We start from the raw sequence: 15,418 nt of genomic DNA, 5'->3' as shown, positions 1-15,418 counted from the left end.
TCTTGTTTTTGAGTGATCTTTTTTCTAAAACTGAAATTTTCATGTAAAAAATATTTTTCCAAGAATTTGTTCTTTTAACAAATCCCCAATATTAAAAATGTGCAGTTTGTTATTCTGGTTTTCTTTTTCCCCTTTTCCTTCTGTTTCCCCTTTTCAGTGGCAAAATGGAAAGAAGAAAGGGGGGACAAAGGGAGAACTGGGGAGAGAGAATTGACACTGGAAAAGTTCTACTTTAAAAAAAATTCATTTTTGAAATTTGTAGACAAAAATAAATTTCAAAATTGTCAAGCTTTATTGCAAACGCCCATTTTCCAGCCAGGTGAGTGCCCTGGTTGCAGAGCTACTCCAAGTGATGAAGAAGGGGTTGGCTTGTTCCAATAGGAGCTGCATCTGCTCTTCTCACCTGGAAGGAGTCTTTGAGGGTGGGGTGCAAAGACAGAAATATGGGGACTTGGGAGGGGACCCCACAGAAAATGAAATGTCCTGAAGCAGCCATTCGGGAACAAACATCTACAAATTACAGAGCTTAAACAAGTCTACATGAGCTCCAATCTGATCAGGGCAAGAGCAAGGACTGTCATTCTGTTCTGGATTTGTGCAGTGCCCAGCACAGTGGGGTCCTGGGCCATGACTAGGGCTCCTAGGTGCTACAATAATAAACAATACAGATCACAATGGTTCCCTTCTGGCTTTGGGGTCTATTACTCTGTATCAGTGGCTCTCAAACTGTGGGTCAGGACCACAAAGTGGGTTGCAACCCCATTTTAATGGGATCACCAGGGCAGACTGAAACTTGCTGGGGCCCGGGGCCAAAGCCCGAGTCCCACCACCTGGGGCCAAAGCCCAAGGGCTTCAGCCCTGGGCAGCGGGGCTCCGGTTACAGGCCTCCTGCCTGATCAGCTTTGGGTCCCCCACCCCGACTAGGGTGGAGGGCTTGGGCAGGCTCAGGCTTCAGTCCCCCCTTCTGGAGTCTGGCAGTAATATTTGTTGTCTTGGTGCAATGAAGTTTGAGAACCCCTGCTCTATCTGATCACCTCTCTTCCCCAAAGCACTGCAATCCGCCTCCCACACTGGCCTCCTTCCTACCACTTCCTGACCTTACTCAGTGCTTTAAGGAAGACACGGCCTCTCTTGACCTCTTCTTTCCCCTATTGCTTGAGCCCATCTCCATGCCCTTGCACCCTTTGTTATCACTCTTATCACCAACTGATTTCCCTGCACTTTCCCAACTCTCTTTCACCTGCCACTATGCATCCCTGTTCACCTAAAACAACCTCTGTGCCCCCATTTCCTCGACTGTACAAGGGGGATGATGACACCGCTCTCCTCTGTGAAGAGTTTTGAGCTCCACTGATGACTACATCAGAGGTAGGCATTATGAATGCAATAAAGACCCTAGGCAAAGCAACTGAGCTCTCTCACCCACCAATATATTTCCAGAAGGGTTTCACTTGCACCCTACTCGTCTGTGTGCAGTGAATGTACTCCTTCCTACCATGGCTGGGGACACTGGCCCATTCCATCACCCTGGCTGCCTTCATCCCCAAGCAGGTATCTGGCTCTCTGCTGTCCTTGGGTCTCTTACTGCCTCTGTACTGACAATTCATCTGCCCACAAGGGTCAGCACTCTGCTCTCTCCACTTCTACTTTCCACCTTCCCCCTCCCAGCCCCCAGCTCTCTGCTTTTAACTGTAACTACCACATGCCCCTGTTACTGGCATTCAACTGTACATGTATTTGGATGCCCTAATTTGTGGCTCCACCTCCGTGTCTCAGACTTGTCTGCCCTTCAAATGCTACAGGACTATAGTGCTTCAGTGCAGACACCACCTGCGTGGATGGGAGGGGGCCCTGTTGGCCTGGGGAATCCTCCTCCCCAAGGAGCGGCAGCCGGGTTGATGGAAGAATCCGTCCGTCACCCCAGCGCTGTCTACGCGGGGACTTGGGTCAGTTTAACTATGCTGCTCAGGGGGTGGGTTTTTCACACCCCGGTGACGAGCTGTGCCAAACTAGTTTTCCAGCGCAGAGCAGGCCTCAGAGGAAACAGTGCATCTCTGGGGCCAGGGGCAAACACAGCTCCACCTCCGACCCTCTCCTCTGCCACTGGCCACATCCTCAGTGCGCTCCTGACCCCCAGCCTCTCGCCTGGCGTTCACAGGTGCCCAGCACTCCCCTGGAGGCCAGGGCTGGCACAGGCCCCCAGAAGCCCTGGAGGTCATGCCCTGCCTGTCACCATCTCCTCAAGCCTGCTCAGGTTAGGTCTCCAGCCAGGTGGCCTTCACCTCTGCCCCTGCCCAGCCCCTGCCCCCCCGGACACGGCAGCAGCCCCACCCGGAGATGTCACACCCGGTTCCAGCCCCCCATCGCCGCCAGCACGACTGCAACCCTCCCCCGGGGCGGGCTGGGGGGTGCGGACAGTAGGGACCGAGCAAGCGGGGAAGGCTCCTCCCGAGACCGGGGCACGAGCACCCCACCCAGCCCCTCCGCACCGGGGCGCGCTGGGCCCCAGGGCCGATCTCTCACCGGGCCAGGCGGGGGGCCAGGCGCCCAGGGCGAGCCCGGCCCGCCGCTCGGCTCGCTCCGCCCCAGCCCAGCCCAGCCCCTTCCTCCGCCGCAGGGGCGGAGCCCGGCCCGGCCCGGCCCGGCAGGCCCCAGCAGCGGGACTCGCGGGAGGCGGGCCGGAGCGCAGCGCAGAGCCGGGGATGCGCCCGCGCGGCTGAGCGCGCCGGGATGAAGGAGGCGCAGGGCGGCGCGGCCCTGCCCGGCACCTCGCTGCAGCGGGCCTGCCGGCTGCTCGTCTTCTTCTGCGCCCTGCACCTCGCGGCCACGCTGCTCTACTACCTGGCGGGCAGCAGCGCCCTGCGCCCGCCGCGCAGCCCCGAGCCGCCGCCGCGCAGCCCTGAGCCGCCGGCGCGCAGCCCCGGGCCGCCGCCGCGCAGCCCCGGGCCGGCCAACCGCTCCCGCGCCCAGCCCGGGCCGCCGCCGGACTGCCCCGACCCGTCCCCGCTGCTGGGTAAGCGCCCCCCCGGGGCCCTGCGTGCGCCGCTCGCTGGCCTCGCCCGTCTCCGCCCGCGGCCCTTCCGCCCGCACCCCGGCCCCGGCCCCGGCCCCGGCGGGCGGGCGGGCGGGCGAGGGGCCGGTCCCCAGGGAGCTGCTGCCCCCCCGCACCCTCTGCCGCGCCCCGGGATCTGTAGCGCCGGCAGCCCGGCCCGCCTGTGCAACGCTGAAGCGCTGCCGGGGGCAGCATGTGCGCGGCGACCCTGGCCGCCAGCTCCGTGCCCGGGGCAGGGAGCGTGCGGGGCATGAGTCCTTTTGTCTTTGGAAGTGGGGGAACGTGGGGGAAATCTGCTTTGGAATTAGTCTGATCACCCAGCGCGCCGCTTCCCCCCCATTCCGGTCTCCGCTCCAGACCCCGTCTTGCCGCAGTTCCCCTTTTATAAATACAGGCACAGCGCGGCGAAGTTCAGCAAACTCCCCAAAGCCCACCTTGTCTCGCCCGCCTGCCTCCAGGCGCCCAGCGGGAGAGACGGCCCGTGGTCTCTTCCAGGAGGTTTACACACGCTTTTCACCCGCCGAGAGGCACATTTATTGCCTCTCTTCTCTGAAATTGCCCATGCTACAGCTTGTCCTGTTTATCTCCCGTAATACCCCATCCACCACGCCAGTCCGGCCACGCAAAAACCTGATCCGGGAGCATCAGATCGCCTTCTCGGTCCTCGGTCTGTGCTTAAAATGAAACATCCCAGAGGGTAAAGTGAGCCTAGCTTGCGTTAAATATTTACTAGTGTCAGCAGAGCACAGTAAGACAAGTATATGAATCCATATCAAGCTTATGTTGAAAAACTCCTTAAAATAGGGTTCATGAACATGTATGGAAAGGAATAAATAACCGTGTTAGGCCTTTCACTGTTCCACCCAAACCAAAGTTAACTGCTCCAGACAAAGCCCTGGGTCCTGAGAGCCATCCTGAGCCCAGCTGGTCTGAGTGGCTGCAGCCTTATTCCCAAATGTTCATTCCAGTGCCTGTTCCTACTGTCTCTTCCCTGAAGTTTAGTTGTGACCATTTTAGCTCACTTCAGTTACGTAGACTCAGGGAAAGCTGTTTACCCACAGTGGAGATCGCGTTTCTTTCATCTCACTGGAGAAAGGCAGCATATCATAATATAGATTACTGGGGCTAGTCTAATTTCATATTAAATGCTACCTTGCTTATTTAATTTTCAAATAGGAAGTTATGGGTGGTGCTGAGGAGAACTAAAAATTGTTTCCCTGCTTTGCGTGACCCATTTCCTGGTTCTTTACCTTCTGATTAAGAGCTGTCTATGCTGCTGATACAACTGTCGGGCGACCTGGCTCTGACAGGGTTATACCCCTGACCTGCTTACACCATTCTAACCTGTAGTGTAGACAGGGTCTTACCCACTGTCCTGGAAGTTGGGGCCCTTTGTAGTCAGAACAGGACCCCTGATATGGCTGTGTTTATAGGATAAACAGATCCTTAATAGTAACATTTAGAAGGCTGCTGAAAAGCATGTGTGTTTTTCAAGATGGCATTTTATTTAAAACTACAAAAATAGAATAATTTTGGAAAAAGTAATATTTACACATTAGAGAAGTCCTTGGCTCCAAATACTCTTTCAGTACAATTGTGTGCTGCTGAGAAGAAAGCAATTTAAAAAAATTATGAATGACTTATATTTATACATACGTTACCAGAATTCTTCTTGGTAGTCTTAATGAGATGCTGGTGAGAGAGAGACTTTAAAAATAGAGTATTTTTTCCTCTCAGACTTATAAATATTTTACTTAGTCTTGTACTTAGTGTTTCACCATCACACTGCTAGGGTTACTATTCAGTTTCCTATTACAGATCCACAATTCTTAGGACTGTTGTGGTTTTCTGTTTGGGTTCTTGGGTGGGGGGACTTGGTGGCTTGTTTGTTTGTTTTCCAGAAGAGTGTTATTTCTTGATTGTTCCCTTTCACCAGTTTCCGTAGATTCTAGCTAATTCTCTATCTACTATTCCAGCGGTTCCCAAACTTGTTCTGCCGTTTGTGCAGGGAAAAGCCCCTGGCGGGCCGGGCCGGTTTGTTTACTGCCGCGTCCGCAGGTTCGGCCGATCGCGGCTCCCAGTGGCCGCGATTCGCTGCTTCAGGCCAGTGGGAGCTGCGAGAAGCGGCGTGGGCCGAGGGACGTACTGGCCGCCATTTCCAGCAGCTCCCACTGGCCTGAAGCAGCGAATCGCGGCCACTGGGAGCCGCGATCGGCCGAACCTGCGGACGCGGCAGGTAAACAAACCGGCCCGGCCTGCCAGGGGCAAAATTTTCCCTGCACAAACGGCGGAACAAGTTTGGGAACCGCTGGACTAATCCATTAAAAACCTGATAGTTCTCACCAAAAAACAGTGTTCTCACCCAGCTTCTCAGCAAAGATTAAATAGTTCTTGTATGACTCTGACTTTGGAACTTCTGTAAGTGGTGTATTTGTTTGGACAGCATTTACCGCATTGTGGGCAGCGTGGAATTCTACAAATACATGTTATGACGTGCTATGATAAATACATACAGTCAAGCAACAAGGACCAGAATGAACATAGTCACACTTGTGAGGCAGTATTAGTGTGCCTCTGACTTAGGGTGACCAGATAGCAAGTGGGAAAAACCGGGACAGAAGGATGGGGGAAGAATAGGTGCCTATATAAGCACCTAAGATCTTGACGTCTGATCACCCTACTCTGACTTCTAAGACTGGTTAATCTGCCATAAAGTTGTTTGTGTATCTACAGGTTTGCAGGATTGTGGCCCAGTGATATTCTAATACATCCCGTTGTTCGGGGACAGCTGTACGTCTCCGTTACTTTGCATATTAGTGTAAGATAAGAAAAATTTGAATTCTCTCTGCTATCCTTGAGTTTCTGGCAACTTGTTATTTGTTAACAGCTGCTGCTAGAGGCCAGATACTATTTGAAACTTAAATAATGAAGCTTGATACGTTGACCTTGTAGTGCCTTTTAGATGATTATATATTACTACTGGGTAACCATAGGCATTTGGGATGAGAAGATTAGAAAGAGAACCTGGCCTGTTACTAGTGTGTTATGTTTACATAAGGGCTCTTTTCACCAGAGATTTTTTTAAAATGCTTTTGAGAAGATTCATGTGGTTTTCAACATATGCAACTCTCAGGGAAGTTCTGAGCTGACCACTTACTGCTAAGTGAGAGGCTGTTTATGGATCAACACATCTGCATAACAAATGACTGGTTTGGAGGCGGTTTTGAGGTCACTAAAAGGAACTGTGTTCAGTGTTTTGTTCTGTTTTTTGTGCAGGTCTTTCACTTTCTCTTCATCATTATAGAAACCAGTTGTGTGGCCAGTACTGTGCTAAGGTCCTGTCACCACAAAAAGCACAAATGGGAATCCTTCTGGAAAATGGCTGAACTTTTCACTATTTGAACTACATAGCTCGGCATTTTAACCTAGTATGACTATCGGAGCTTTCCATTGCCCCTCGAAGGAGCAGGTCGAACGCTTTCAAATGCGTCGAATCCTGAGACAGGAAAGAGAGTACCTCATGATTCGTTGCACTCTCTTCCCTGCCTGAACCAGGAAGCTGAATTGTCAGCCATTTTAGTCCACTTTTTAAAAATACTAGTTTGTACTCCGTATTCACTGCAACTTACTAAATCTGCTTGCTTCCCTATTAGGAAGTAGCCACTTTGTATATATACAGTGTGGCGGGGCGGTGGGGCATGTGATGTGAATTGTGGGATTACCTGGGAAGACTTGCCTGGTTGTGACGTACGGGCTATCCGTGCTACAGCTTCACAGTTGTAAGCTGAAGTGTGTGCAATACTGCTGCTCTTCCCGTGGATGTCCAATGGCCTGTGGCTTCATGTTTTTAAACCGTTGTTTACTACAGGGGTTCTCAAACGGAGGGTTGGGACCCCTGGGGGGTCACGAGGTTATTACATGGGGGGTCGCAAGTTGTCAGCCTCCACCCCAAATCCCACTTTGCCTCCAGCATTTATAATGGTGTTTAATGTATAAAAAAGTGTTTTTAATTTATGGGGGGGTCGCACTCAGAGGCGTGCCATGTGAAAGGGGTCACCAGGACAAAAGTTTGAGAACCACTGCTCTAAAGGCTGTGGTGTAGCCAGGGACAGAGACCAAAGATCCTGGTGGCTCATGGGTGGCTGGAATTCTTCCTACCTGTTTAAATATTAAGAACATAAGAAAGGCCAGACTGGGTCAGACCAAAGGTCCATCCAGCCCAGTATCCTGTCTACCAACAGTGGCCAATGCCAGGTGCCCCAGAGGGAGTGAACCTAACAGGTAATGATCAAGTGATCTCTCTCCTGCCATCCATCTCCACCCTCTGACAAACAGAGGCTAGGGACACCATTCCTTACCCATCCTGGCTAATAGCCATTAATGGACTTAACCTCCATGAATTTATCCAGGTCTCTTTTAAACCCTGTTATAGTCCTAGCCTTCACAACCTCCTCAGGCAAGGAGTTCCACAGGTGGACTGTGCACTGAGTGAAGGAGAACTTCCTCTTATTTGTTTTAAACCTGCTGCCCATTAATTTCATTTGCTGGCCCCTAGTTCTTATATTATGGGAACAAGTGAATAACTTTTTCTTATTCACTTTCTCCACACCACTCATGATTTTATAGACCTCTATCATATCCCCCCTGAGTCTCCTCTTTTCCAAGCTAAAAGTCCTGGCCTCTTTAATCTCTCCTCATATGGGACCCGTTCCAAACCCCCTAATCATTTTAGTTGCCTTTTTCTGAACCTTTTCTAATGCCCGTATATCCTTTTTGAGATGAGGGGACCACATCTGTACGCAGTATTCAAGATGTGGGCGTACCATGGATTTATAGAAGGGCAATAAGATATTCTCCGTCTTATTCTCTATCCTTTTTTAATGATTCCCAACATCCTGTTTGCTTTTTTGACTGCCGCTGCACACTGCGTGGACGTCTTCAGAGAACTATCCACGATGACTCCAAGATCTTTCTCCTGATTAGTTGTAGCTAAATTAGCCCCCGTCATATTGTATGTATAGTTGGGGTTATTTTTTCCAATGTGCATTACTTTACATTTATCCACGTTAAATTTCATTTGCCATTTTGTTGCCCAATCACTTAGTTTTGTGAGATCTTTTTGAAGTTCTTCACAGTCTGCTTTGGTCTTAACTATCTTGAGCAGTTTAGTATCGTCTACAAACTTTGCCACCTCACTGTTTACCCCTTTCTCCAGATCATTTATGAAGAAGTTGAATAGGATTGGTCCTAGGACTGACCCTTGGGCAACACCACTAGTTACCCCTCTCCATTCTGAAAATTTACCCTTTGTTCCCTGTCTTTTAACCAGTTCTCAATCCGTGAAAGGATCTTCCCTGTTATCCCATGACAACTTAATTTATGTAAGAGCCTTTGGTGAGGGACCTTTTGAAAGGTTTTCTGGAAATCTAAGTACACTATGTCCACTGGATCCTCCTTGTCCACATGTTTGTTGACCCCCTCAAAGAACTCTAATAGATCAGTAGGACATGATCTCGCTTTACAGAAACCATGCTGACTTTTGTGCAACAATTTATGTTCTTCTATGTGTCTGACAACTTTATTCTTTACTATTGTTTCAACTAATATTGGTCACTTCGTAGCAATTAGCCATTGTTCTGTGGTATTTGGAGGAGGGAGGTCAGGGTGAAAAGCGTTCCCTACTTCTTGCTTGTCAAACTTAGGCCACGTTTACACTTTGCTGCAGCATGGACTACCATGTGTGAATTGCAGGGGGGCGGGATCCTTGTGTGAACATACCCTTAGGCTTGGTCTATACAGTTGTACTGACCTAATTCCCAGTGTAGACGGCTCTGTGTCGAGGGAGGGCATCTCCCGTTGATATAACTACTGCCTCTCATGGAGGTGGAGTACCTGGATGGGAGATGCCCTCCCATCAGTGTAGACGTATCTTCACTGAAGCGGTGCAGCTGTGCCAATGCAGCACTGCCTCCCCTTAGAGAGCAACTCTTTGGTATGCTGTGCAATTCAAAACCCCCTGTAGCCCATGCTGGGGCACTGTCTAAACATAGCTGAAGTCAGGGTTTCTAAACAAATGTTTTGGTGGCCTCCAAGCACGACCACCTACTCTTGCAATGACAGTTTTTCCTGAAATACTTAATTAACTTTAGGAAAAACAAATAAATATGCACATATGCAGGTCCAAATCATTCTGATTTATTTATGTAGGGTTTTTTGTTTGCAGACTCAATAATAAAAAATTCTTTACTGGACTGAAACAGAATAGGAACACAAATAAGGTGCTTTGGATGTTCTTGTCTTTTTTGTTTTTTCTTTTGCCTTTTTTTTTTTAGACTTGCTAACTAGTATGTCTGTTGTGAAAAGTGATATTTGTTAATATTACTTTTCACAGCAGACTTACACAAGCCTAGGGACAAATTAAGACCTGGATGGGGAGGTGGGAAGGGAGGCAATGGGAGTCAGGGGCGATGTGTGGGTGGGTGGGTGATGAGTGGCCAGGGGAGTTGGGGGGGGGGGGGCAAGGGCGATATTGGGGAGAGAGGTGTTAACCTGGGGCAGAGCCCACCGCCATGCAGCTGGGGACCAGGTCCAGAGCCCGAAGCCCTGCAGCTGGTGACTGGAGCCCACCACCACCACATGACCAAAGCTGGGGGCCGGAAGAGGCAGTGGGGGTCGGGGGTGATGCTTTGTGGGGGTGAACCTGGGGCCAGAGCCGGAAGCCACACAGCCAGGGACCAGGGTCAGAGCCTGAAGCCCTGTGGCCAGAGCCTCCCGTCCTCCCACATGTCATGGCTGAAGCCTAAAGCCTGAGCCCCACCATCACCAGGAAGGTGGGGAACTTCACCAGCTGCCTGCTCCTCCAGCTTTTGAGTTGGCGGGGAGCAGGGTACAACTGGGGGAGGCAGCCCTGGGGGAGGGCCCACTGCTTTGCCCCTCTCCCCCCCCGTCCCCGCATCACTTCCCAGGAGGCTGTGGCCACAAAAAAAGACCCTGGTGGCTGCATGCGAGAATCACTGACCTAAATTTGACAAGCAAGGATTAGGGAAAGCTTTCACTGTGCAGCTGAGTATCACTACAAATTTGCAAAGTTTGGTCACTATAACTGAGAGATAAGCACATCAGCATAAGCGCGACCAGACCTCGATCCAATATAGCCATTTGCAATAATCAGGAAAAGCAAATTGCTCTCTGCCAGGGTGGATTTCATTTAAATCATGATTTAAATCACTAGTCAGGAAGACTCGATTTAATCATGGATTTCTACATTAAAGTGCTTTCTTGTTGGTGGTTACAACCTTAATACATATTCTTCACAGCTCAGAGATGTTAGGTTTTATTTTTAGAAGGTACACACTATACATTTTTAAAGTGATTTATTTTGAAACTTTTCAGCTTAGTTTTACAGCTGTATCAGAAAACGAATGATTGTTTGGTTATTTCATTTACCAAAGGTAATTGAAGCAGATATTTGTGAAGTCATTGGGAGGTGAGTGATCTCCAATTCAACAGGTTAATCATTCATATTTGGAGGATTTTCTTGCCATGCTGTATTAGGAGGAGAACATCACCAGACAGACATTTAAATTGTTTTATTTAACTAAAACAACAACGTTATATAGTCTGGATTTTTTTCTTCAACGGCAAACATATAATATTTTAACAAAACAAGCATATGAATTTTTGAATTTAGTTAAACATTCAAGTTTTTTAAAATCAGGTTTGTTTTTGTTAAAATTGCTTTGAACTAAAATAGTTACATGAAATATTTAAAAAAAAAAATGAAATCGACTCTGTCAGCCAGATCTACACGAGAAACTTAAAATGTTGGCTTCTGCAGCTAACTCAGTCGTCTTCACCTTCATTTTCCAGTTTGTTCATAATCTGGAAAAGGGAAACAAGCTTTCCTGCTTTTTCAGGTCCCAAACGATTTCTCAATTTGGAATGAATTAGTCCAAAGGAAGAAAATATTTTTTCTACACCAGGAGCAGAAGCTATTGCTGTTAAAAGTGAGATCACCACTTCAACAGTCTCTGACTCCAAGTGCTTAAGTGACTTCCACCAGTTCACATATATTTCTTGAATGGTTCACCCTTAGCTCTGATGTTTATGACAGTTGGCATTATGGAGGGATGGTTGCTGGGTGTCCATGTCATAGCCAACTCCCTTCTTCAGCAGTTACAGTTTGACCCTGGTACCGAGTATTGAGTAGTGATGTTCATTTGCAAGAAAATGAACTGGAGATAGTGCTTGTCCCATTCGTTGTTTAATGCTTGTAATTTAACTCTCTCATTGCAGATTTCTCTTTTTAAGATCTCACTTGGTTCCTTCCAGATTTCAACAGCATCAGCAATAAAACAGCGATTTCCCTGCATTTTGTTCGAGGCTACAGAAATAGGCTTCAGGGTACTCAGCGTGTGTTCAACATTTCTCTTAAGCCCAGTGTTGAGCACTTTGGCTGTGACAGGGCCATCTGTTTTTTCACGCTTTTGTTCACAAACTGTCATCCGATTAGGCCAGTTCTTGATATAATGTTCAGAACAGTCCACTACTGAGTTCCATCACACGTCTTGTGGGAGAGTTAGCTTGGTTCCTTCCACTTTTTTCAGAGCAGCTGCTGCTGCAAAGTGATTGTGACGGACGTATTTTGCAATTTCAACAACATTAGCCTTTATTTCTGGAACACTGAAGTCTTTGGCTAGGAGGTGCATCAAATGAGCAATGCAACCATATGTTGTTAGCTTGGGACTCTCTTCTAAATAATTTCTTCTCATCTTGGATACATGTGCAGCATTGTTTGTGACCAAGCTGCGTACTAGACATTTGAATTTTTTTTCACAGTTTGTTATAGCTTTTACCGCTACTTCTTGTCCGTATTCTGCTGTGTGTGCATTTCCTGTTATAGCAATTGTTTCTGTAAGGAAGACATTCCCTTCTTCTGTTGTCACACAACCACATACAACAGGATCATTGTGGACATTGCTCAACCCGTCAAGACTCAGGTTAACAATTTTACCCTCAAGACCTTTTGCACACTGCTCAGTTTCTCTTTCATACACTTTATCCAGCGATTTGCCTGCAACATCTGCTCCGTTGGGTGGACTGTATCCTGGTGTTAATGACTGAACCATGTTAATGAAGTGTGGGTTCTCAATCATACGGAAAGGAGAATTTGTTGCATAAACAAACCGGGCAATTTTTTCATCAATTACCTCTTTTCATAATCTGCTGGTTCTTATCACAAACTTATCTATGGTTGTTTCTGGATGATGGAGATTTTGTTTTCTTTCTACAACAGGTGATACACTGTGGCTATGTGACATACATGATGTGACTGAAACACTGTCATTGGCAGATAACTCTGAAACTATAGAAAATGATGGTGATCTTGAAGGTGGATAGTCTTCAGAATCCTGTACGTTGAGGATGGATTCTCCTAAACAAAATAAGTCAATGCAGTTAATTATTATTACCATACTGCTCATTTAGTATTACTCATTGCATTCACTGACACTCAGCAGTGCTTTAAAGGTGAAATTGTAAAAGGAAGATCTGACGATTTCACCTATTTATTTTTTATCACAGCTGCATCTGAAATGACAGTACCATAGAGTAACAACTATATTTTTTGCTCAAACATGAGAATTCAAGAATAGTCCGGAAGGAAGACAGGCAGTCCTTAAGAAAGAAGTATGAAATAAAAAAGTTTACCGACCTGAAGATCCTGCATGTTTAGACATGTTCCTTTCATCATCTTCAATGCAGCTTCCTCCTGAGAAGGAACACTTCTCACAAGGTTGTTTCATTCGGGCAACCAGGCCTTTTGCGTTTCTTTGTTGCACTGTTTGCATTTTGCACGCATGCCTGTGTTACCCACCGGTAAAGGAACTTCATTAAAATATTCCCAAACTGGGTCTCTTTTACGGCCAGCTGCCATTATAGGTTTTCCCTTCTAGTGAGAGAATGGTATGGTAGATCTCCGATCAATGAAGGCTACACTCACAAAGACCTCAAGACTTCTGGAATATGCTGCTCAAACAGTTTCACTTTTGTTTCTACTGCCCGTCCCTCCCTTCTCACATTTATCTCCAGACTTCTTCTCCTTGTCCAGATCTATTCCGCCCACTACAATCTTCTATTCGTTGAACTTTTTGAAACTGCACTTTCAGAGAGAGGTAAGGGATTGACTCTGTGTACACAAATTTGCAGAAGGACAATAGGGTTGAGGTCTGTTGTTTCTCACCTCTATATATTATTGACTGATTTATTTAAAAACATTTTTGCTGTTAAAAAGCATGTTATCTCTGGAGACACAAATCCACAGTTTGAGAACTGTGAAATTAAGCATCTCTGATGATATCTTCTAGACTGAGCACTGAGTCCTATTGGGTAGATAGAAAGATAAACCTAAATAATCTATACAGAAGCCCCTGGAACCCCATCAGATTTGGTCCCTAGTCCATGAACTATTGGAACTCATTTACAAAACTTTTCTTAAACATTACATGAATATATTGTCTCATACTATAGAATTAGAATTTATAATCCCTATTCCGTGATGAGATATCTTTGAGCTCTAATGTATCTTAATTAAAACTATCTTTAGATAAGTTTTTCCTCCAAAAGCATTTTATCAAAAAAATCGCATTTAAATTAAAAAATCCAACTTTTTTTTTTTTTTTTTTAATCTTTGATTTTTATCCATCCTGCTCTCTCCTCTCCTTCTAGGACTCTTGTGTTTGGATGGTTTGGTGAGATTATTATGAGTTTGTCCTTCCCCACTCCCCTCAAAAGAAAGGGGGCAGAGGGGGTGATAAGATCCCTGGGGAGAATAGTCTGTGTTAGGATAACTCATCATAAAATAGACACTTTGTCTTTTGGGGCCAGAAGTCCCTAACGTAGGTTATTCTTTTATATGCTACCGATCTATCCACCACGTAAGCCGTTGATTAAAATAAATAAATGAAAGGCCCTTTAATACAATTACGCACATTAGAAGATCTCTGCTTGGTTTGCTTTGGGCATTCTGGTGATTTATGGCTGGCACAATGGAAGTCCTCATTTGCCAAAGTTACTTGTTTTTTTACTTTGAGAGGGAGGTGAAAATTCCTTGTGTCCAAAAATGTGACTTTACTGTGTTTATAATGTAGTGAGGAAGTTGTGTTGGCACCATGGCCCCTTGCTCTAAAATGTTCCTATCTCTGGCTACACCTGCCTTCCAAACCGCGTTTAGAAATGGCGATTGTTCTAGGTTAGTGCTGATAAGTTGCGCTTAGGAGCTGTTTGTTCCACATGTTAAATCAGCTGACAGGAATTCAGTCATTTTTACACCATCAGAAACTGTTACTTTCGATACATTTCTGTTATAAAGTTATCAGGACGAAAAGAGATTATTTCATTACAAGTCCTAACACTGCCATGTGCGTTGGAGGAATCCAGGCTGAGATCCAGGAGGAGAGCCATGATTTGACATGGTTTCTGCTTTGTGTCATGCGTGTGTGGGATTTGTGGTGGCTGCACAAGAGACAGTGACTCATCTTTAGGCTTTGCAATTAAAATAAATAAAAACAACATCAAGGCCCTTGAGTTTGTTTGAGCTGCAGCCCTGGTGGAACTGAAGGCGTGCACGTGTACAATGAACTAGTCAGCCAGACTGGATACTGTTACGTAGTGTTGTTCATCATATTTTTACTGCAGTAGTGCCAAGAGGGGCCAGTTGGGGAGCAGGGCCCGATAGTGCTAGGCGCTATGCGAATACCTGATGAAACCCCAGGCCATGGCCGGAAGAGTCTACAGCGGAAGGCCCCGATACGGTAGTGGGTTGTTTCTGTACACACTGGTGTGCCAGGCAGAGCCCCGCTGACCTCCGTGGGCCTGCAAGCGGGTGCGCTCCGTTACAGAACTGGGGACTAAGAAATGCCAGATGACTCATTCTCTGAGGGCAGCTCTGGCCGCAGTCATTCAGACCAGGCCTAATTGGGTTCCAGTTTAGAGGGCAGCTGGGATGTTGTCGGTGCTCTGGTGTCTGGCTAACCTGCCAGTGGGTCCTGGCTGAACTTCCTTTGTTGGAGCCCCGGTGGAACGGCGGCAAAAGCCAATGGCCGGCAGTAGCCATGCTGGTGCTGAGCAGTACGTCTAGGGCGAACCAGCTCTCCAGCTTGTGAAAACAGAAACCATGGTTTTAAGGGTTTAAGAAGGCACTTTTGTTGGGTAAAATACCGACTAAATGGCACCTCTAGCTCGCTGGCACGCTGCTTTTTCTTTCAAACAGGGCATTGCCTCCATTCCCTCGTGACTCTTTCCCCTGTGCACAAGGAGAGCGACAAAGCGAAGCTTGCAAATTGCAGCGTGTTCCCTTTATGGCAGGGT

At 47.2% G+C, this 15,418-nt stretch overlaps 1 protein-coding gene across 1 annotated transcript in view; it reads left to right on the top strand.

Moving 5' to 3' along the window:
* The first annotated feature begins 2,730 nt into the window (after window positions 1–2,730).
* B4GALT1 (beta-1,4-galactosyltransferase 1) overlaps window positions 2,731–15,418 on the top strand; it is a 57,641-nt gene continuing 44,953 nt past the window's right edge. Inside the window, exon 1 of the mRNA XM_074953705.1 lies at window positions 2,731–3,013. Within this exon, the coding sequence (XP_074809806.1) occupies window positions 2,731–3,013 (283 nt within the window). The remainder of the gene's footprint in view (window positions 3,014–15,418) is intronic.

Source organism: Natator depressus, chromosome 5 (assembly GCF_965152275.1).
Source record: "Natator depressus isolate rNatDep1 chromosome 5, rNatDep2.hap1, whole genome shotgun sequence".
Classification (NCBI taxonomy): domain Eukaryota; kingdom Metazoa; phylum Chordata; order Testudines; family Cheloniidae; genus Natator; species Natator depressus.
This window is presented reverse-complemented; position numbering and strand designations above follow the sequence as displayed.